Raw genomic sequence first — 22,031 nt, 5'->3', positions numbered from 1 at the left:
ATTATCACTCATTCTACTCTGTGTACTGTGTATACTAGTGTAATAATAGTGTCCATATTACATTATGCCACATCCTTACTGTCAGACTTTGTAGCAGTGACTGGAGAATGCAGGGATTTTGTGATTTTTAAGTGCATTTAAGAGCATTTTGATGCCAAAAAAAGCCTCCTGTGGACAGGTGATGCAAATAAGCATTTCACTCCAAACACTAAACACAGCACATCTGGTTCTTGTGACTAAACGTATAATTCGAATGCTACTGTTGTTGTTGTGATGTTGAATCATTTTGCTTCCTGTAGCTACTCTTGCTTTTCTTTCCAGTACAGCTCCACACAATGTCACACATGAAGGCTGGGAAATGTTATGCATACGAAATTATACAATACATGGCACAGTCATAGAAGTGTGTTGATGTTTTTGCTTGTCATTTTTTTTGTTAACAATTTTTTATTAGTTTTATGCCAACATAAAAAAGGGCAGACAAACAGACAGACAGTAGATGTGCCTGCACATCGATACATTTGGGTATAGTGGCATATTGTCCCATATCCATTTATAAAAAACAAAAAAGGGTGCATCATGTCCTACAAAAAAACAAAAACAACAACACTTTCCCATTTTGCAAGTAAGGACATGCACATATTTATGCCTGTATGTCGATTCCTAAATATTTAAATTAATTTGCAATTGGAATATTAAATTGAGTCAGATCCTCTCCGTTATTTCTTAGCAGTAAGAGTGCAGATTTTTGCCAATTTATTTTGAATCCTGAGATATTGCTAAAGTCTATGAATAACCTAAAAATATAAGGAAGCGACTGTGATAATTCACTAATAAAGAGGAGCACATCGTCTGCATAGAGTGATATATATACAATGAATAGTGTACTTTATTGTAATAGGGACGATATTAGTGGATTGACGTAGTTTTTGTGCTAGAGGCTCGAGAGATAGAACAAATAATAAAGGAGACAGAGGGCACCCTTACGATATTTTGCTCATCATTTTAATGTTCTTTCATGCAAACATGTTCATTTACTTAATGCACATCAACAGATGCATTTCAGCTCCAGGCTTTTCTCAGCATTTCTGAGACATATGTGGTGTTTTTTTTGTATCTCTTCTTTTTCTCTTTCAAGATACTGCTGATATTTCTCAGGATCTTCCTTGATTTTGTCTCTATATTTTTTTGACCGTTGAGCTGGTTTAGCTGGGGCCATGTTGACAACTTCAAACAAAAAATAATGTAAATTACAGTTGGTCACTGTTTAATTGTGTATCAGCCATGTTCAATGGTAAATTATGTTGATATGTTCTAGTTGTAAGATAATAAACAGATAAGTTTTCATTACCATCACAACCACTTGTGTGATGGTAATGAAAATTTTCACTTTTTGGAGCCGAAAGCTGGCTAGGTTTTAGACTTGCTAAGCTAAATGGTTAGCTAGCATACACTGCACACTGAATATATTTATATAAAGTGAAATTCCCTATTACTGAATTAAAATACTCAAATAGTAACTTGTTTGGTAATGACGCCTAATAAACATACTCTCAGACCAGGATGTATAAAACTTCAAATTACTTACATTTTATGCAGATGACACACAGATTTACGTACCATTGAAAAAGAACCACTGTGGCTCCCTGACACCCCTGCTCGAGTGTCTGAATGACAACAAGGCTTGGTTGGCCCAAAATGTTTTAAATTTAAATGAAAGCAAAACTGAGGTAATCGTGTTTGGACCCAGTGGAGCTTCTGTTGACCGTTCCTTAGCTCTGGGCCACCTCAGTCACTGTCTTAGAACAACAGTCACCAACCTTGGCGTCAAGGTGGATACAGATTTTAAACTCGACAAATAAATAAACGCTGTCGTCAAATCCAGTTCAAGTCCAAGTTAAATCTGTTTTATTGTTTAATGACTTTGAGCGTGTGATGCATGCCTTTATCACGTCATGTTTAGACTATTGTAATGTTCTTTATGCAGGAATTAATCAAAATGCCCTGTTACACTTTTAGTTAGTCCAGAACTCTGCAGCTCGTCTTTTAACAGGAAGCAAGAAACACGAGCACATAACCCCCATTCTGGCCTCGCTGCACTGGCTTCCTGTTCGTTTTAGGATTGATTTTAAAATTTTATTGTTTGTTTTTAAATCTTTGAATGGACTGGCCACTATGTACATTTCGGACCTCATTCAAATCTACACACCCCCGAGTTCACTGAGGTCACTGGTCAGCTCCAGCTCGTGGTCCCTAAGAGAAGACTTAAAACCAGGGGCGACCGAGCTTTCTCTGTGGTCGCCCCTAAACTGTGGAACTTCCTACCCCCTCAGATTAAAATAGCCCTTACAGTTGAAACTTTTAAGTCTCGTCTTAAGACTAACTTTTATTCTCTGGCTTTTAACGTAGCAGGAGAATGATTTTATTTGTTTTTATTTATTGTTTTTAATTTATTGCTCTTATTTGATTATATTACTGCTTTTAGTATTTTATTGAGTATTGGTTTTTAGTAATTTATTTATGTTTCTGTGCAGCACTTTGGAAACCTCCGTTTGTAAAATGTTTTATATAAATAAAGTGGATTGGATTGGATTTGTGGGCATGAAAAAAATCAGGCTTGTGCCTCATGTCTGGGAATGTCCCTCTAATACCTGTAATTTGCATGCAACAATGTAAGTAACTGTAAAAACTTTATTGCTCTCTAAAATGTTGGGTGTGATGTAATGACAGATGTACGAGGGACAGCAATATTTAACTGTTAAAAAACTGAAAATTGAACATATACAAACTAAATGAATTTGAAAAATGTCTTTCTTGTTATGATGAAATACAAATTAAAGTTTGAATGAATTTAACACTTTTTATTACTTTATTTTAGAGGGGATGTCAAAAGGTCTGGGTTGGGGACAAGCCCAAAACAGTGAAACTCTGGCACATTTGAATTTTCAACACACTGAAAAAGTATTAAAATGTCATCACTGAGACACAATTATTTTTTTCATAGCTACTACAACCTAACCCTAACAAATACAATAATTGTTTTTTCTAAAAAAACTATTTTTTTCTTGAAAACTCCCTTAATTGAAGAATCACCCATATGTATATATATATATATATATATATATATACAGCATCAGTGACCAGCTGTATATCATGCCGACATGAAAGGACAGCTTCTTTGTCTGACGCCAGCTGTCACTGACCAAGCGCTGGTTCACGAAGAAAGACCACACCAATAAGATAAAGATTTGAATGATTTATTGCATATGATGGATTCTGAGGAAAGCGTGAAGGGGTGAGGATCGAGGGATTAGAACATGAAAGGATGTGGATGGGGGATGAAGGGATGAGGGTTGCAGGTCGAATGGATGAGGGATGAAGGGATGAGGGATGAAGGGTTGAGGGATGAAGGGATGAGGTTCAAGGGTTGAATGGATGAAGGATGAAGGGATGAAGGGTTGAGGGATGAAGTTTGAGAGTCGAGGGTCAAAGGGAGTGAGACTGAGAACATGAGAAATGTGTCGAAGGGAAAGAGAATGCATCAGGTGTGCTTAAATACTATTGGGCGGAAATGGGATGTGTTTGAGATGTGGTCTTTTTTCCCGAACCTAGTTATAAAACTACATTTTTCGTTGACCTCAGAGTGAGACTGGGTTGGTGTACAAATTAGACTTGGGCAGTTTTTATCTTTTCACACCCTCCTGACATTTCATTGGGGTATACAGTATATGATGGTTTGTGTGCTCAGAGCTCTTTGCCACTGCTGGTCAGCTGTTCACAGTCCTGTAAAGTTATCTCCACCACTCGCAGTTGCCATGTCTGTCAGTATACAGTGATACCATTTCCTATGTTCCTTATGCTCACATTATACTCCTCTGACTCTGCTGGTCGTGTGTTTGTGTGTTGGAGGGAGAAAGGGAGTAATGTGCCAGTAACTAGCAGCTAGTTAAAACTCATCACAGTCCCAGCAATTCTTTTACATTTTTATTTTTTTGTGGACCTTCTGTTTTACCATTTTTCCAGTTTACCTATTGTTGTTTTTGTCATCTCCACACTGGGTGTGTTTAAAATATCAATGCATTTTTTTAGCCATTGTGTTCAGCTGCACAGGCCTCATGCTTGTTGGCGATTCCCTGGTCACATGTTTTCTTTTGCTGTGGCGAATTTCTTTTTATCCAGTACACAGAATTTCAACATCCACTGCTGCACTGTTCTACTTACTGTCAAGCCTCGTCATTCTGCAATATTCCACTTTGAGTGTGTCCAGCCGACTAAGAGAAGTCATCTGACTAGTGAGCGACCATCATGCAGAATATGAAAGCGTGTGGAAAATTTCAGTGAATGTATTATCTGATGAGCAGATGATGGTGACATTGATGTCCACAGAGAGAGCTTGAGACAGAAACATCTCATGTCAGCAGACCTTAAACATCATACATGCACACAGTCCTGTTTACATACTTTTTATTTCATTTTTATGCACTTTGAATAACATTTTGTCATGAACTGTGATTCATATAACAAAGTCTGAATGTGACATTTAATTACGTCTAACTTTTGTACTTTTGTACTCCATTTCACATGTATCAAGGACAAAACCATGACTCAGATGTACCGAGCAGAGTCACAGGCAGAATAATGACCCTCCTCTGCACCGACTGAAACATTTGCATACATTTTCAAAACACAACACGACAAAGCCAAGCCATACTTGTGTAACTGCATGCTTGTTAGGTTCTACAGGTGGCAAATCCATAGCCGAGGCAAGCCCATTCATTGGTCATCTCCAGAAAGCCCGGTGCTAAGTCGAGGCCACTTGCTAAAATGAAAGGTTCATTTGTAATTACAGAAAGATGGAAATCATTCCACATATATGTAAAGATTTTTTTCACCACAGCAACAACATAATTAATGTCTATTAAAAAAAAGACTCACCTGTCAGCAGGTCGTAGAGGTTGCAGTAGTTGAGGCCACCATCAAGAGGGTTGCTGAATGTGAGAGAAGCAGACTGAGCCTGTTGCAAACAAACAAATCATATAGGTTTATATGTGTTATGCTCATGATGTCGGGAAGTCATTCATGTGAAGGACTGAATTACGGTGAGACTTACAGACACGCGGCAGCTGCCCGTCAGAATGGTGGTGTGCAGGGTGAACTCTATGCTCTCAACGTGCACGCTGTCTGAGGAAGTGTGGTGAGCCTCGATTTCCTCGTCAGTGGCTGAAACAAGCTGGAACAGAGGACAATTCAGGTTTTTGTGTATGACCTGATAAAGAATCATTTTGCACTGTTTATACGCATTCAAAAACTAACTATAGCACCTATAAATCCTTTATTTAACTAGAAAGTCATATTGAAATCAAAACTGCTTTTGCAAGTGAGACTGAGACAAAATAGGGTCAACGAGCAGCATCCAACATAAACAGGACGACAACATCAAATCACGTCAGCAACAACAGGTATGACAAAAACACATTACAAAATACAGTTCATAAACAAGGCAGCAATGTTTAACGTAGAGTTTGTTAGTTAAATGAAACAATTCAAACTGACTACTCCATACCCATTGGTAGCTTTGTCACCTTCTACCTATGCCAATCCTCAATGTCTATGTGCAGTTTCACATAGATTGACCACGTCAGTGAGTAGAAAAACGTGGCACAGACAGAATGACTGACTGACAGAATGACACACTGACAGTTTCCGTGATTATGTACAGCATACCATACCATGACTTAGTCATACCAAAAATTAGAAAACATTGGTCCACAGGGGGAGCCACAGCGATCGGTCGCATTTTAGCCATTTTGAAGCATTTTTCTGTTGTTATAGCGCCACCCAGTTGCCAGTTAGAGTTAAATTTCTCCAGTCACCTTGAGGTGTCCTGTTCTACATATCTACCAAGTTTAGTAAAAATCCATATGGCGGTTAGGCCTAGATAAGAAATGAGCTCTCTAGCACCCCCATTTTGTTTGATGGGGTCAATAATGGAGGGGTCCCCTCAGATTATGTGTGGTCATATGCCTACAAAGTTGCGTGGTGATGGGTGAAACCCTTGAGATGTTATACACCTTTATGTGATGAGCCACGCCCTCCGCAATATTCATTGCCTTATAGAAGCTCAGTTTTAGTAAGTTTTCCAACTTTTGCCAAGAGGGAACTTTAGATATTGGTCCCTAGATTATGTTCACCCAGTTTCATGCAGATCGCTCAAACTTCCTAGGAAGAGATCCATTTGAAGTGTTTTTCAAAACATTCAAAATGGTGGAAAATCTATATAAGCGGAAGTTATGGGTTCTTGAGGCAAATGTGTTCCTCATGAGGAGAGGCACCTCTGTGCAAAGTTTCATGTCTCTACGACATATGGGGCATGAGATATGCCCATTCAAAGTTTGACATTTCAATCGGTTGCTATAGCGCCCCCCTTTGGCCAATTGATGTAATATTGCTTCATTGGCATCCTCCCATGACCCTCTACCACTGTGCCAAATTTCACATGGATTGACCAAGTCAGTGAGGAGAAAAACATGGAACAGACACACACACACACCCACAGTCATTATATAGTAAGATATAGTAAGATAGTAAGATAAAGGTTTCAAGTTTGAGCTTTGCCTGCAGATTTTTCCAGGTTCACGGACTGTAGTAGATAAGGTTTGTTTTGCCAGCCTCTGTACTGATAAAAGTACACAGCTTCAAACTTTGTGCAACCTATATCATGTCTACTTCGCAAAAATAAAAACTTCTGGCTTAGGTAAGTACAACATTTTCCTGAGATGATCTGAGAGACTAAAACATACCAGTGTAACTTACGCAAAGTGAACCAGAAATATGCATTGCATCTCAATCCATAGGAATTTTCATGCTGCTATTATCGCCTCTGCTCCTTAGTTATTCTGCAAGATTTTTGAACCTGGCTGCCGAGATTTACTCTTATTCACGCGTAAGACCATATGTAAGGCAGGAGTGTCCACATACTTTTGGCCATATAATGTACTGCATGTTATCACTGGATACATTAAAGGGTAAATCTTAGATGACACATTCTTTAGCAAAATCACAGCAAACGAAAATTCATAGACGTGCTTTTAAAATACGTTTGATATTAGAAACTTAAACAGCATTCATAACAAAGGCAGAAACTTGTCTTGAAGTGATTGATAACAATTATAATATTCCCTTTTTTTTGTATCCAAATTGAGGGTCAAAGGAAACAGGGTGCCATATGTTGTATAAACCCCTTTGAGGCAAATTTGTCCTCTGTGAAACGGGGCTATGCGACTGAAACTGACTTCACTTAATGCTTTCTGATTGTTAAAGATTTGTGTCATTCAATACAGTTTGCAAACACAGGCTCATATTTTGAAAAATGATCAGTAGAGAAATAAAAGAAAATATTTCAGCATCTTCATATGTCATGTGTTAAGTGTATAAAATGTATTTCAATGTGTGTTCAAACACCAGAAAAGCAATGAAACAACAAAACTTACCATATAGTGACATTTTTCGCAGCCTTTCATTGGACTGAAGGCTTGAATCTGACGCACCAATTTGGTGCGGACGGTAGCACAAGGCATCCCAAAGAGCCTGGAGGAAGAGAGCAATTATCACAGTATGAACACATTATTCATAAAATGACAGAAAGCAGCTACAGTTTGCTTCCAGCTGATGCTTTTATGCTATCTAATGTTTGGCACTGCTAGGCGACAGAATTTCTTTCTGAGCTCGAACACAAAGACACAAAGAAACCAGTCATAAACAACAATCTGTGAGTCTTACCACAGCGTTCTGCAGAAAGCATGGTAGGGGGGGACAGGCTGGCTGGCCGCTGGAGAGCCAAACAGTCCTGCAGCGAGAGCAGAGGCCAGTAGCAGCTGCAGAGGCCTCATGGTTGCAGTGAAGCAGGTTTCTTCTATGTGGCAAGTGAGTGAGAGTGCTGGTTTGTTGCTCTGTAGAGTGTGAAGTATCACTGCAAAATGTGAGCTTATAACTGCGTGAGTAGATACATGTCTGAGGAAAAGTCTGATCTAAAAGGCTCATCACGAGGGCCAGACATTTAGCAGATCAAAGATGCGAGCTCATGTCTTAAGTCACAGCTATTAGAGTTAATGACGAGTTATGTGCATGAGTTTGTGCTTATTTATTTCATACAGGCAATACTAATGCTCTGGGTCTGAGGTGAAACACTGATAAAAACCTGGTATTATAGCGTACCATGATTAAGCACTTACATTTTTTTAAATCTAAAATACTAAACATATTTAGACTAGTCCATACCCACTGAGTACAGCATACCATACCATGACTTAGTCATACCAAAAATTAAAAAAAAACAAAACAAACATTGGTCCACAGGGGGAGCCACAGCGATCGGTCGCATTTTAGCCATTTTGAAGCATTTTTCTGTTGTTATAGCGCCACCCAGTTGCCAATTAGAGTTAAATTTCTCCAGTCACCTTGAGGCGTCCTGTTCTACATATCTACCAAGTTTAGTAAAAATCCATATGGCGGTTAGGCCTAGATAAGAAATGAGCTCTCTAGCGCCCCCATTTTGTTTGATGGGGTCAATAATGGAGGGGTCCCCTCAGATTATGTGTGGTCATATGCCTACAAAGTTGCGTGGTGATGGGTGAAACCCTTGAGATGTTATACACCTTTATGTGATGAGCCACGCCCTCCGCAATATTCATTGCCTTATAGAAGCTCAGTTTTAGTAAGTTTTCCAACTTTTGCCAAGAGGGAACTTTAGATATTGGTCCCTAGATTATGTTCACCCAGTTTCATGCAGATCGCTCAAACTTCCTGGGAAGAGATCCATTTGAAGTGTTTTTCAAAAAATTCAAAATGGCAAAAAAAATCTATATATAAGCGGAAGTTATGGGTTCTTGAGGCAAATGTGTTCCTCCTATGTCTCTACGACATACGGGGCATGAGATATGCCCATTCAAAGTTTGACATTTCAATCGGTTTTATATAGCGCCCCCCTTTGGCCAATTGATGTAATATTGCTTCATTGGCATCCTCCCATGACCCTCTACCAGTGTGCCAAATTTCACATGGATTGACCAAGTCAGTGAGGAGAAAAACATGGAACACACACACACACACACACACACAGACAGAGTTTTCATCATTATATAGTAAGATGATGTGAAAGGGCAAATTTGTCACCTTTAATGTAGATGTCCAATCTGTGCTGATTGTAAATAAAGTCAGTTGAAGCAATTCATTCCTCAGTATGTGCTGCATACCATGTCCATCACTTGTGACAGTGATGTAGTTGGAGGCAAAGAATTACAGGCAACTGTGAGAGAAGTGATGGACTCTGTGTGGTGAATCAATCTTTAATACATGCAGTATAGAGAGAAGACCCAAGTGTTCTCTGTCAGCCTTAGAATGTACATATTTTTATACCATACTGAGGCTCTGACCCCAATTTACAACCAACAGCTGCACTTGTAAAGAAGATTGCCCCCTATAAAACACATTCACTACTACAGGAAATTCCCCTCATCAGATAAACATGACATGCCCCCAAGATCTAAGAAATTAACCTCCAATATAGTCTTGAATAATTCCAGCGCAATGCTCTCTCACACGTGAACAACAGATTAGGTCGATTTCCACTGACTCACGTGAAAATATACAAATGTTCTAACAATCGCAGTTTTAAACACGTCCTTAACGTAATACAATGCTCACAGTCACTAAAAGATAAACCTTGACTTTGGGACGTGAATGGCAGTCTCCTGGGTGAAAGTCCTGTGTTTGTTTGTTTTTATCTTGAGTAACTAGGACGTGATTTCTGGAGAGACATTGCTGTAAGCTGAGTGCCATCTAGTTCCGTTATACTGACAGAAGGCAGACGCCTCTATGGCTGATATCTCCAACACTCTGCAACGCACAGTCTAGACTGATCTACAGGTAAGAAGACAAGTATGTATTGTTTAACTATGGGGTAAGCTGTCCCTTTAATGTCATGTCACCACTGAGTAAATCCACATGTACGTACTTGTGAAACATGACTCTAATGTTAGCCTAAATGAATGAATGAATGGATGGAAATTATCACCTGCCCCCAGTGAAACCAGTCCCATATGTATAGGCATTATAAAAACCCAGCAATACAACCATGTAAAAGTTGTCAGGAAGAGGGCGCTACAGCTGCAACAGTACTGGTGGTCTGTCCAAAAACTGCCTGGTAAAAATAAAATGCACACATGCAGAGCCACAATCAAATTCCACTTTTTATTGGTATTTTTCTCAAGGATGGGGGAAAAACTATGTTTCTAATTTAAATATAATGAAATCATGACATGATCTGATGAAGTAATTTCAATAAAGCTCGTCAGGCTTTGCAGGTGCTGAGTCCGTAGCCCAGGCAAGCCCATTCATTGGTCATCTCAGTGAAGCCCGGCTCTGAGGTGACGCCGCTCGCTAAGATCAAAACATTGATGGAAATAAAATCATTACATTTTCATGCTTGAAACTGATTTTTAAAAACAAAGATGAAGTTTATATCTTAATAAAGCAAAGAGGCACACTAATACACAGCATAAAAACTGATCATCCAAAAAGAGATAATCCATGTTGAGATGTGATCCTGAACTCACCTGACAGCAGGTTGTAGAGGTTGCAGTAGTTGAGTCCACCATCAAGAAGGCTGGTGAATCCAAGAGAGCTGGACAGGCCCTGGAAAGGAAGCAAGTAAATAAGCTTACACACAGATCTTTACTTGAGCTGATGCAGTGTCACAGATGACTTTATTAGTGGTTTCCAACACACAAATATAGAAATATGAAATGACCCTTTGTTGCCAGATTGTGAGCACATACCGACTTAAAGGATTGGTTTTACTGTAAATCCTCTGTCAGCCAACAGCATTTCTTTGTCTTTTTCAGCATTAATGAAAATAAACTTGGGGCTGTTCAGATGTGAACCCACAAAGTGGAATCCCACATTTTATAATGAACCAAACCATCAGGCCTAAAGTCACATCAAACATTAAAGGGGAACTAATGTTTTTTTTCAACCTGGGCCCTATTTTCCGATCTACTTTTGTCTAAATGAGTGATAGGATGTTCAATATGTGACATTTCTCCAGTACGAAGCTAGGGCTGACCTGCCTGCAGCCCGTGAGCGCACGCTATATTAAATAATGGGGCACTCAGACAGCGTCAAACAACGTCAAAATACGTCCACTAAAAGTGCATTTTTTTCACACTTTTTAGCCATTTTTTAGGCTCGGATTGTTAGTATAATTATCTGACAACATAACGGAAAGGAGAAATGAACGTCTGTGTTTACCTTTAGCTGGATTCAGACATGTTCCTCTGCCTGTTGCTGCTCCCTCTCTCTCTTCATCCGCTCTTCAGTTTCAATGAGCTCTGCATCTGTGTACTCCGTGTTCAAATAAATATGGGTGGTCATCAAATTCAAACGGTCCATCCAGATCCAGTTGGTCAAAATCGGTTAAAAATTCGGACATGTTTGTCGTGGCAAGTCAAAACACTCACTCAGAGAGTGAAAGTCTGGCTCTGAAATCTCACGTCTCGCAAGATTTGAGTCGTTGCAGGAAGTTACCGCTGGACTGACCTTACAAACACGAGGAGTTACTCTGTTCGGAGTAGCCATGGCTGAATTTTTAACCGATTTTGACCAACTGGATCTGGATGAGCCATTTGAATTTGATGAGCGCCCGTATTTATTTGAACACGGACATACACGGACGCAGAGCTCATTGAAACTGAAGAGCGGACGAGGAGAGAGAGGGAGCAGCAACAGGCAGAGGAACATGTCTGAATCCAGCTAAAGGTAAACACAGACGTTCATTTTTCCTTTCTGTTATGTTGTCAGATAATTATACTAACAATCCGAGCCTATCTGTGTGAAAAAAATGCACTTTTAGTGGACGTATTTTAACGTTGTTTGACGCTGTCTGAGTGCCCTATTATTTAATATAGCGTGCGCTCACGGGCTGCAGGCAGGTCAGCCCTAGCTTCATACTGGAGAAATGTCACATAATGAACATCCTATCACTCATTTAGACAAAAGTAGATCGGAAAATAGGGCCCAGGTTGAAAAACACATTAGTTCCCCTTGAAACTAGAATTACAGTTGTACACAGTTGTAGTCAAGATGCTGCAGCATTCAGTCCAGACTCATAAAGTATATGTTATGAAGGCTTTGAAGGAATTCAATATGAAGTATTGAGTGGACTTTTTTTGACAAAATGGAAGTTATCACTGTACTGACATGTATGATTCCAGGGAGAAACATCCCTTCTTCACTTCAGATATGGGTGCTGCTGCAAAGGAGCTACAAATTCCAAAACATGGTTGCTTCACATACATCTTCCCCCACACAGAAGATCTGTACAATCAGCATAGCTTCTAGGTGGACCCCAAAGATTACTGTCACCAATTCAGTATCTGAGCCTTGTGTTCCTGTGTGATGACGTTGCATAAAAACATTACGATGTCATAGTGAAGCTGACCTTTAACCTTTTGGATATAGAATGTCTTCACATCATCACATTATTTTATTCTATTAGACATTTGTTTGAATTTTGTCACAATTAGCAAATGAATTCTTGAGTAATGGCCAAAAGTGTGGTTTGTAAGGTTACTGTGACCTCTAACCTGCAAAATCTAATCAGTTCATCCTGGAGCCTGAGAGGAAATTTGTGCCAAACCTGAAGAAAAATGCAGGTGTGCAAGAGCTCTCTTGTTTTGAAGTATTTGATGAACTGATTGAAAAAGAGATGAGAAGGAAATGAGATGACTTACTTGTTAGCTGCCTCCATCATCAGCTCAAAATAAAGTGATGTTTATTTCAGAATTTTGTCAAGTGTTTGTGACTACTTCTCCTCAGGGAACAATACCATGCATAAATCTAATACATGACAAAATATGTAAACTACACGCAGTGTTTATGTCTTTCTTACGCATGACACAAGTCCCCATATATACTTGTATCATATACCTCATCAAACTGTATCCAGAAGACATTAAAACTTGGTTTAAACAAGTCTTAATCATTAACATTCTGAAATCAAGTTTTCTCTTGATAAAAATTGTGTTTTTATTTCTCTAGAAGTGTTACTGTGTTTATTAAAAACTCATTGCATTTAGAGATGGATTCATCAACTTAAGTGAAATCAAAATAAAAATCAAAAGGCCTCGTGGCCTTGCCCCTAAAATGACAAAATTCCAGGCCTGACTGTGACATATATCGGCCAGAGAAAGAAGGTAAACCAGCTGTTTTGTTGGCAGAGAATACACACCTACCAAAGGAATAACTTTTTTAAATTGTTTCACATCTTGTTGTAAAGCTGTAATTACAATTTTACAAAACCTACTCCTGTATAACTTTATATAAACATATAATGGAAGTCATATAATGGATACTCACAGTCATACAGCAGCCACCAGTCAGTATGGTGGGGCTGAACGTGAAGGTGATGTTCTCTCCTTCTGGGTTGTCCAGGGAAGTGTGGTTGGCTTTGATGGACAGAGGCGTGGCTGACACAAGCTGGAACACAAAACATTTCATTACACTAAAATGTTTTAATTCCTGCCATAATGACATTACTGTACATGTGATTTCTGTTCTTTTGTGTTGACTAAATTTCACATTTAACAGAAGAACGGTTCTTACCATGTACTCAGGGTTGAAGGCTAAAATCTGTTGCTCTACTTTGGTGCTGATTTCAGCACAAGTTGTCGCAAAGAGCCTTTACAAAGAGAAGTGACACAGTTTGGACACATTCACAGCATCAACAATTGACATTAACATGCTCAAAGTTTCGTTTAAAATCATAGCAAATTGAACTTTCCTCACTAAATAATGTTGTCTTAACACAAGAGACACAAAATGACCAGAACCAGATTAGCGATCCTAACTCACCACATTGTTCTGCAGAAGGCATGGTAAGGAAATGGGACAGGAACTGGGACAGTAACAGGGGCAGGGACAGCAGCCAGATAGCCAAAAAGTCCTACAAAGAGAGTAGAGGCCAGCAGCAGAGTCTTCATGGTTGAAATGGATCAGGTTTCTTCCTCCTGTAGAGCACAGCTGGAGTGTGAACGAGTGCTGAGAAGATGCTTCCCCTTGTAGGCTATTTTATACAAAATCTTATGAGGCCCAGTAAAGATCCTTGAAATCAGTTTGGTTCAGGATGTGACATGCATGTCTTGTGGTGACTGTCTGACTTGGCAATAAATTGCTTGTCATTCTGAATTGTACAAATACTAGAGCACATGTTTATTGATTTATAATGCCTTTGAAATGGCAGCTTGATAAAAATAAAATTAGGATGTCAGTGGAGTTCAAGAAAAATAATGTTTAGATGTTAGCTTCATAATGGAGCACTTGAACACTTCAACCCCCAAATGATCATTTGTTTGTCAGTTCCTCACCCCGAGTTACACTGAATTTGTGAAGAAAACTTTGTTTTTTGCACATGCCTCCACGGTGAACGAAGAATCCAAAAACAGAGACAGTTTCAGAGAAAACAGCAAAATTAACATTTAATTCACCTCTGTATATGTGTTTAAGTGTTTAAAATACTATGGTTTTAGTGAAAATGCAACAGCCAACACAGTTGTCTCCCTTTATCCCCTGACAAAACGTAATTTACTGGTTATGTCCTTGCCGCAGTGGCGAAGGGCTAGATTCCAACTCTGACCCCTTGCTGCATGTCATCCCCCATCTCTCCCCATTTAATGCTAAACTTTCCTATTGAATAAAAAATCTTAAAAAAAGGAAAGAAAAACAAACTTAATTCAGTGTCCCGTATCTGCATTCGTATCCAGTTCTTGTCTTCCTTGCCTTATTTTGTTGGTGTTTTGTATTTTGTCTTGCAATAGAAAGAAAAAAAATACATTTTAAAAAAGAATTTCATCTGTTTTTGGATTATTCGTTCACCATGGAGGCATGTGTGAAAAACAAAGTTTTCTTCACAAATTCAGCCTGACACAGGTCAGTATTTGATACACAAATGATCAGTTTGTTGGTTAAATATTCCTTAAGGTGTGGAACACTCGGCAGCAATGCCTTTGTCGATAAATTGTCTCCAACAACTAATAAATTGTATAAAAATGATACTGGGGTGGAGGGCGGCACAGTGGTGTGGTGGTTAGCACTGTCGCCTCACAGCAAGAGGGTTGACAGCTCGATCCCGGGTGTGGGAGCCCCCCTGCGCAGAGCCCGCATGCCCCCCCCACGCCAGTGTGGGCCCCCCCAGGCACCCCGGCCCCCCCCACAGCCCAAAGACATGCAGACTGGGGACTAGGTTAATTGATAACTCTAAATTGTCCATAGGTGTGAATGGTTGTTTGTCTCTATGTGTCAGCCCTGTGATAGTCTGGCGACCTGTCCAGGGTGTACCCTGCCTCTCGCCCAATGTCAGCTGGGATAGGCTTCAGCTCCCCCGCGACCCTCAAGAGGATGAAGCGGTTAGAAGATGAATGAATGAATGAATGATACTGGGGTGGACATGTAAATCACTGAAAACCATATCTCAAAACTTGGATGGAAAAAATCTGTCTGCGTGGCTTGATATCACAGTTTGAGATATGGTTTTTATTTTTCATTTTCATTCTGATTCACTCATTCAAAGCTAAATAAACAAAGCTAATTAGTAAACTATTTTGTCAATGACCAGCCACTCGACACTGTCAATGAATAATTAAATAATGTCATGCACATCATTTGTTATTCATGTTCATGTGGAATTGAAGAATCTTGTGATTTCATAGAGGAACATTTTAATCAGCCACGGTCACTGAAACAACAAGCACACACACACAGACATGCACACACACACAGCTCATCTTGATTTATAGAAGCTGTGACATGAGTGCAGTTAACCCATTTGAAAAAAAAACCAAAATACAGTAATTACCGTTTACTGCAATTTAAAACATTTTAGCATCTGGACATAAAAGGGACTCTAATCGTCAGATCTGCTATACCAGTGACAGACCACGAATTGACAAAACGTCTAATTCAAGCAACTTCATTAATCCTGCTTGAAGCAATTAGTTGTGAGCAGCTTCTACACAGAGACACACAGTAACATACAAACAAACAAACACACTATATGGAATATGGAATAAAATCTAACTTCACCTCCTGAGACCCTGTGTCCTCATACGGGGACATTACATTTGGGGTTTCCTTGACTTTATGCTTCATTCTGCCTAACTTAAACCTGTTGTCCTCGTTCGTGGACACTTTTTTATGCCATCTAGTGGCAGTAAGAGCACAGTACACCAATCCATCCATCCATCCATTTTCATCCACTTATCTGGGGCCGGGTTGTGGGGACAGCAGGCCAAGCAAAGCACTCCAGACGTCCCTCTCTCCAGCAACACTTTCCAGCTCCTCCTGGGGGACCCCAAGGCGTTCCCAGGCCAGACGAGGTATATAATCCCTCCAGCGTGTCCTGGGTCTGCCCCGGGGCCTCCTACCAGTGGGACGTGCCCGGAACACCTCCAGCGGGAGGCACCCAGGAGGATCCCGATCAGATGCCTGAGCCACCTCAACTGACCCTTTCGACGCGAAGGAGCAGCGGCTCTACTCTAAGCTCCCTCCGGATGTCTGAGCTCCTCACCCTATCTCTAAGGCTGAGCCCAGACACCCCACGGGAGAAACTCATTTCCACTGCTTGTATCCGCGATCTCATTCTTTTGGTCACTACCCAGAGTTTATGACCATAGATCTTATGGTCACAATACACCAATGTAAATGTAAAAACAAGATGGCAGCCATCTCTGCCACGTCAGTCTGCAGCCAACTCTGACACAAATGTTGACAAGGTACACAACCTGAATACATCCGATGGGTAAGACTTGTGATTAGTAACATTTGTAGTTTAATATGACAACGGATTTCGTCAATAGGAAGTATTCATTTAAAGACAAGGAATTTCTCATCAGCTCGTTAAAGGACATTGGGACTTTATTATCACTGATAATGTTTAGTTTTTATACTTATCAGATCCTTCTAATACCAAATAGCAAGGAGAAATCAAAAATGTGAACCAAACAAAAGTTTGGGTCTCAGGAGGTTAAGGAGCATTTAAAAGTTGGCTTGCAGAGTGGATAAATAATTTTGATGCCCTGATGGCAGCAGAGAAAATTCACTTGCCAGAGCCTGAAGAAGCCAATTTGTTCGCTGCCTTCAGGTCTCTTTGTTTCACTCCACAGACCTTTTGTTACAGACTCAATGTGCACCTGTGTCATTAAGAGTTGGCATGTTTCCGTAGACCTCCAAAAACCTTGTTGTGATTGTTTTTGTGGTCCTTGGAGCTGTTGTTGTTGAGGGCACACGGTCCCCAAACACAAGAGGGGAGCCTTTGTGAGACTGCGTGCCAAACTGAGGAAACTCTGTGTACCAAGTAGTTGCTCAGAGTAGAGGACCCTCTCCAAGTCTTTAGGTGGAGTCCTGGAGATGTTGCCGTTTGGGGACTCATTAGTTCTGCTTGCAAGGGGACCTTAATGACTAACCTGGATGGAAGTGAAATGGGAGGTCTGAACCTGATTGGGACTCTGTGCTATTCACGGACTGACTGGTCTCAGGAGACCATGTGTCTTCATGGCTGTTTAAAATGTGATCTGCCTGTCAGAGCGTGACCCAAAGAAAAGATAAGAAAATACTTTCACATGACCTGAATCTGGTGTTTGGTTAGTCAGTTTTGTTGCTTAAGTATGTGTGTGATTGTTTTTTTGTTTAGGGAAGGTTGGTAAAGATCCCATGATGGACGCAGCTATATGGTCCTTCTCTTACATCAGCCATCCCATCGTGCTCCTCACAATCAACTCATCGCTTCTTGCTTTGATTTGGTCTTAAAGGGTTAATTCAGACTGACCAAAGTCACACAGTAACACAAACTAACTTACTGATTGAGACAAGGTGGACCAGCAGCTCCTTGTGTTCAGCGTTTAATGAGAGCATTGATTAAGTTTTACATTTCGTTCAGTTCCCTGTTGACAGGGCCGTCTGTTTGGACAGCATATGACTGGATAAATGGATGTTTTGATATAGTTTTGCTGTTAATTCATCAAGAATTTTCTCCTTTTCTGGATTCTTTGTTCCCTGCGGAGGCATGCGAGGAAAACAAAGTGTTCTTCCGGAATTCAACGTAACACAGGATGAGTAATAAATAAGCAAATGATCATCTAGGGGATGAAGTATTCCTTTAGGGGTGACCTCCAAATATCATGGGACCTTTAAAGGTTGCATAACATTCTATCATTACTTCATTTGTGAGGTATTTTAGGGAACATTAGAGAGCACACAGGAAATGAGAGGAGGGAGATGACGAATAACACACAGCAAAGGTCCACAGCTGCACTCCGACAGGGAAGCTGTGATTACATGATCATCATGGTCCAGCAGGGTTCCTCTGGGCCGCATCTGATAGTTACGAAAAGAAAGGCAGCCTTTACTGGTTTCACATCTTAGTTACACCCACTGGTGACGCATGAGGAATCCACCGGAGATGCGCTGTTGTTGTTTTTTTGTTGTTCATCTCATAGGAACTTTAAAAGGCTTCACAGCGAGGGGCCGAATGCTCCGGAAGACACCACCTCCAGCTACAACCACGCTCCTGCTGCTAGCTGCTGCCTCAACTGTAGACCAGTCCACATACTCATATGAGACTGATATATACCAATATAGATATGTACAGCAGGAACTATATATCGACAAATAAATATTGTGCCGTCAGAGGGAGAAAAAGGAGAAAATAATAAGTGTACTAAATTCACAAAACCCCTGAAAGATACAGTAAATATATAGACAGACAAGACATTACACAGCTTGACTAATAATATATCAGTCCATCCAGTCTTTGCCTCCATGATACCGAATAGCAGCCTGAAAACGGTTAGACGCTTTTCTACTCAACAAAATGTGAAGCATTTTTTCTCCTACTGCCACAAATGAAATAAAAGATGTCTTTTCAGATTGTTGAACCAACAAAATCCTCTGATCTGTCCATGACTATTTTGTTTTCTACCATATAATTAAAGAATTTGTTTATTTCACAAAGGACAGACGGACATACATTTTAAATTCAGATATGTTTGTTGAAGTGTGACTTTTGTAGATCTGAAACCAAACCTGAATCAGGTGACGCCCCTCTCTCTGACTGACATGTGAGGGTCGTCAGCTTAATTAAGCTCACCTTGGCCCTTAGGCGATAAAAGCTGGCCTCTGTGTTCACTTTGTCCCGTCCTTCCCTACAGCTTCCAGACTGCATTACTGTCTTTTGGTCGACACCTTCAGCACCACCATAGCACATTAACCACACATTCATGCTGACATGGCTGACCTACACACTCCAGCATTCATCTGTATTAACCTTAGCGTTAATTGTTTCAAGTATAACCTTGCAAGTACTCCCTCCTTGTCACATTCCCTGAGCCAGTTTGTGACAGACTTCCTCAAGCTGAGGTTTTCCTAGAGAACGATGGGGAAGCTACTGTGCAACTTTGGCCCAATCCCAATACCTCCCCTTGTCCACTACCCCTTAGCCTTTGGCCCTACCTCTTGGCCCTCGAAATGAAGCAACGAGGGGTAGGGGTTGAAATCTTTCCCTAGGAATTGGGACACCACTCACGATGTCACCGCGTCGGTTACGTTCACGCATTCGTAACTATTTTAAACAGGAAGCCGTGAGCCATCTGCATTTCCAACTGGCATCTACAACGTTACGGTAATGTTAGCTACTATTATGCTTGCTACTAACGTACCATTAAAATAATAAGATATGTACGACAAGGGACTTCTGCTAGCTAGCTAGCTAGCTAACATTATGAGGCAGCATAGTTATACTAGCTGGCGTGTTATCGTAATGTGAAAAATCCGACAATTTTGCAGAACAGGACAGATGACAGACGCCAGAGAGTGCGAGCTAGCTAGCTAGCTAACAAGCAACCTGACGATGGTAACGTTAGCTATGTATGAACTTTTTCCCCGTCTCTTGCTCGGTGGTAGCCATGGCGACGTCTACCCCTCGCTGGCAAGTCAGCATCTGAAATCCCTCGCTCCGAAGGGCTAGTTTCATACCCACTACCCCTCGTTATGTCCCCTACCCCTACACGGAAAAAGGAATTGGGACACCACTACCCCTCGCAGGAACGCGCAAATGTAGGGGTAGGGCCAAGGGGTAGGGCTAAGGGGGGTATTGGGATGGGCATCTACCATGATCTGGGTGTCTAAGAATTTTTGCCTTCGTTTTCTCCAGTATCTTGGGAATATTCTCAATTTTTGGATTTGTTCACTGAGCAGGCAGGCAAGAAAAATCAACTTATCTTCCCAAAGTCAACATAACAGGGGGATGAGATGTCCAAATCATTATTTTGTGGGTGAAGTCTTCCTTTAATGTTGCATCTAACTGGTTTATTGTGCATCTCCATGGTGTCACTTTGTTGGAGAAGCGTACTTGAGGTGATGAACTATGAAACTTGTGTTTGTGTGTGAGAGCACGATACCAGGACACACTCATTATGCACTTATTTTATTTACAACACACAGCATTTTCTTTATCCATGGAATGAATGGCTTAAAAACAAAATTCTCCCAAGCAGACAATATACACTCAGTCTTTATGTACATATTATGCAATATGTTTACTTCTCATACACTATGCCTCGAAGTATATACTGCATGTATCTGTGTATGAGATCTTGACTGCACTGATTGCAAATTGCTCCCCGTCTCCTCCGCACCCTTGCCTCTCTAGCGTATCGACCGCTGTCTAATCGGCCCCATCTACTTCCTTTTAACGACACTCCAAATTAGCCCTAATGCTTAGCAGCGTGTGTGAAGGCAGACAAAAAAAAAAAAAAAGCTCTGGAGTCTGGAGATAAACAGGGTCAGGTCGGAGCATTGAGACTTCCTGCTTACGCTTTAAAATGTCACACATTTCAAGTGATTTAAGAGTCAAAAAAGAGCATTTTTAATATGTGACCTTTTCAAGATTGTGATTTACCTCTGAAAGATGGAAAAGCATTCACACCAGATGTTTGTTGTTAAGAGAGTAACAAAAGGAGGAGGATAACTTGACTCTGACTAGGAAAAAAAATAGCATTTCAGACCCACTTTATTGACAGCTTCTTGCCCTCAGTACAATGCAACGCAAGATTTGAGGTGCTGAGCACAGAGGAATAAATACAGCAATAAATACAGTACCAACTCGCCTCACTGGCCGTCTTTAACTCACTCTCACTGGAGCTGTCAGACCCTCACCACAAACACACACTGATAAGACATCACACACAACACTGAACCAAAGGCTTTTGCTTCCACCTTAAATTACAGTGATTGTGGATCAACATGGAAGGATGTGCACTGCTGCAATTCAGCACTGCTTTGAAGATGTTCCTGCCTTTAAAATGTGAACATTTTCTTTCACCAGTTTGACAATCGCCTGAAGATTGTAACAGGGAAGGACCGAGGCTGGAAGCTAGTCATTTCACATGGTTTATAAAAGATGACATCCAACAGGAACCTACAACGCTCATCAGTCAATCACTTCAATTTAACAGGAGAGGCTGAAGAGTACAAGGGTGTCTGAATGATGCGTGAAAGAATGACATCTTAGTTTTAACAACGGCATGCATTGCCCTTATGTAGGTTTTTAAATTTATATCCCTTCCAAATGATGACAAGATAAAACCACATCTCATCAGTCATTGTTCCAACTCACTTACCCTTCATAGATAGTATCTGTGATATGGCATGAAACAGCACTGTCTTGATATCAACGGAAGATTATGTCAGATATCCTGTACAGTTGATGGTGACGATCATTTCAAGTAAAAGAGTAACAAAATCAAGGAGCACAAATACATTAAAAAAAAAAAAAAAAAAAAAAACACATGATGAATGCTCACAGACAGGTCGTATGGCAAACTGAGAAACACCACATGGCCACACTGTTACATGTATGGCAGCGATCGAAGGCAGACTGCGTGACGACATGTTTAATTAGGACCCAGGCTGTGTATTGCATTTAT

General features: G+C 40.5%; 2 protein-coding genes across 2 annotated transcripts; both read right to left on the bottom strand.

The window, feature by feature from the left end:
• Window positions 1-4,447: 4,447 nt before the first annotated feature.
• LOC144465012 (uncharacterized) lies at window positions 4,448-7,958 on the bottom strand. The gene is made up of 5 exons (XM_078172834.1): window positions 7,780-7,958; window positions 7,491-7,587; window positions 5,111-5,230; window positions 4,936-5,014; window positions 4,448-4,819 (listed from the first exon to the last, which is right to left on the bottom strand). Exons 1-5 carry the CDS (start codon window positions 7,887-7,889, stop codon window positions 4,731-4,733), a joined length of 495 nt encoding a protein of 164 aa, XP_078028960.1. The 5' UTR covers window positions 7,890-7,958; the 3' UTR covers window positions 4,448-4,730.
• Window positions 7,959-10,234: 2,276 nt separating this feature from the next.
• On the bottom strand, window positions 10,235-14,078 carry LOC117272062 (uncharacterized). Its single transcript, XM_078172833.1, has 5 exons — window positions 13,909-14,078; window positions 13,660-13,735; window positions 13,414-13,533; window positions 10,614-10,692; window positions 10,235-10,437 (listed from the first exon to the last, which is right to left on the bottom strand). Exons 1-5 carry the CDS (start codon window positions 14,034-14,036, stop codon window positions 10,349-10,351), a joined length of 492 nt encoding a protein of 163 aa, XP_078028959.1. The 5' UTR covers window positions 14,037-14,078; the 3' UTR covers window positions 10,235-10,348.
• Between the last annotated feature and the right edge of the window lie 7,953 nt (window positions 14,079-22,031).

This window comes from Epinephelus lanceolatus, chromosome 12 (genome assembly GCF_041903045.1).
Source record: "Epinephelus lanceolatus isolate andai-2023 chromosome 12, ASM4190304v1, whole genome shotgun sequence".
Classification (NCBI taxonomy): Eukaryota; Metazoa; Chordata; class Actinopteri; order Perciformes; family Serranidae; genus Epinephelus; species Epinephelus lanceolatus.
Note: the sequence above shows the minus strand (reverse complement) of the source record. Positions and strands in the feature narration are given on the sequence as shown.

Coding starts and splice junctions, on each gene's coding strand:
- LOC117272062 (XM_078172833.1), bottom strand. CDS start 14,036: ATGAAGACTCTGCTGCTGGCCTCTACTCTCTTTGTAGGACTTTTTGGC. Junction 13,736..13,908: donor GCCTTCTGCAGAACAATGTG/GTGAGTTAGGAT, acceptor CTCTTTGTAAAG/GCTCTTTGCGACAACTTGTG. Junction 10,693..13,413: donor CTGGTGGCTGCTGTATGACT/GTGAGTATCCAT, acceptor CTTCCTTTCCAG/GGCCTGTCCAGCTCTCTTGG.
- LOC144465012 (XM_078172834.1), bottom strand. CDS start 7,889: ATGAGGCCTCTGCAGCTGCTACTGGCCTCTGCTCTCGCTGCAGGACTG. Junction 5,231..7,490: donor GCGAAAAATGTCACTATATG/GTAAGTTTTGTT, acceptor CCTCTGTTCCAG/CTTGTTTCAGCCACTGACGA. Junction 4,820..4,935: donor CCTCTACGACCTGCTGACAG/GTGAGTCTTTTT, acceptor CTTTCATTTTAG/CAAGTGGCCTCGACTTAGCA.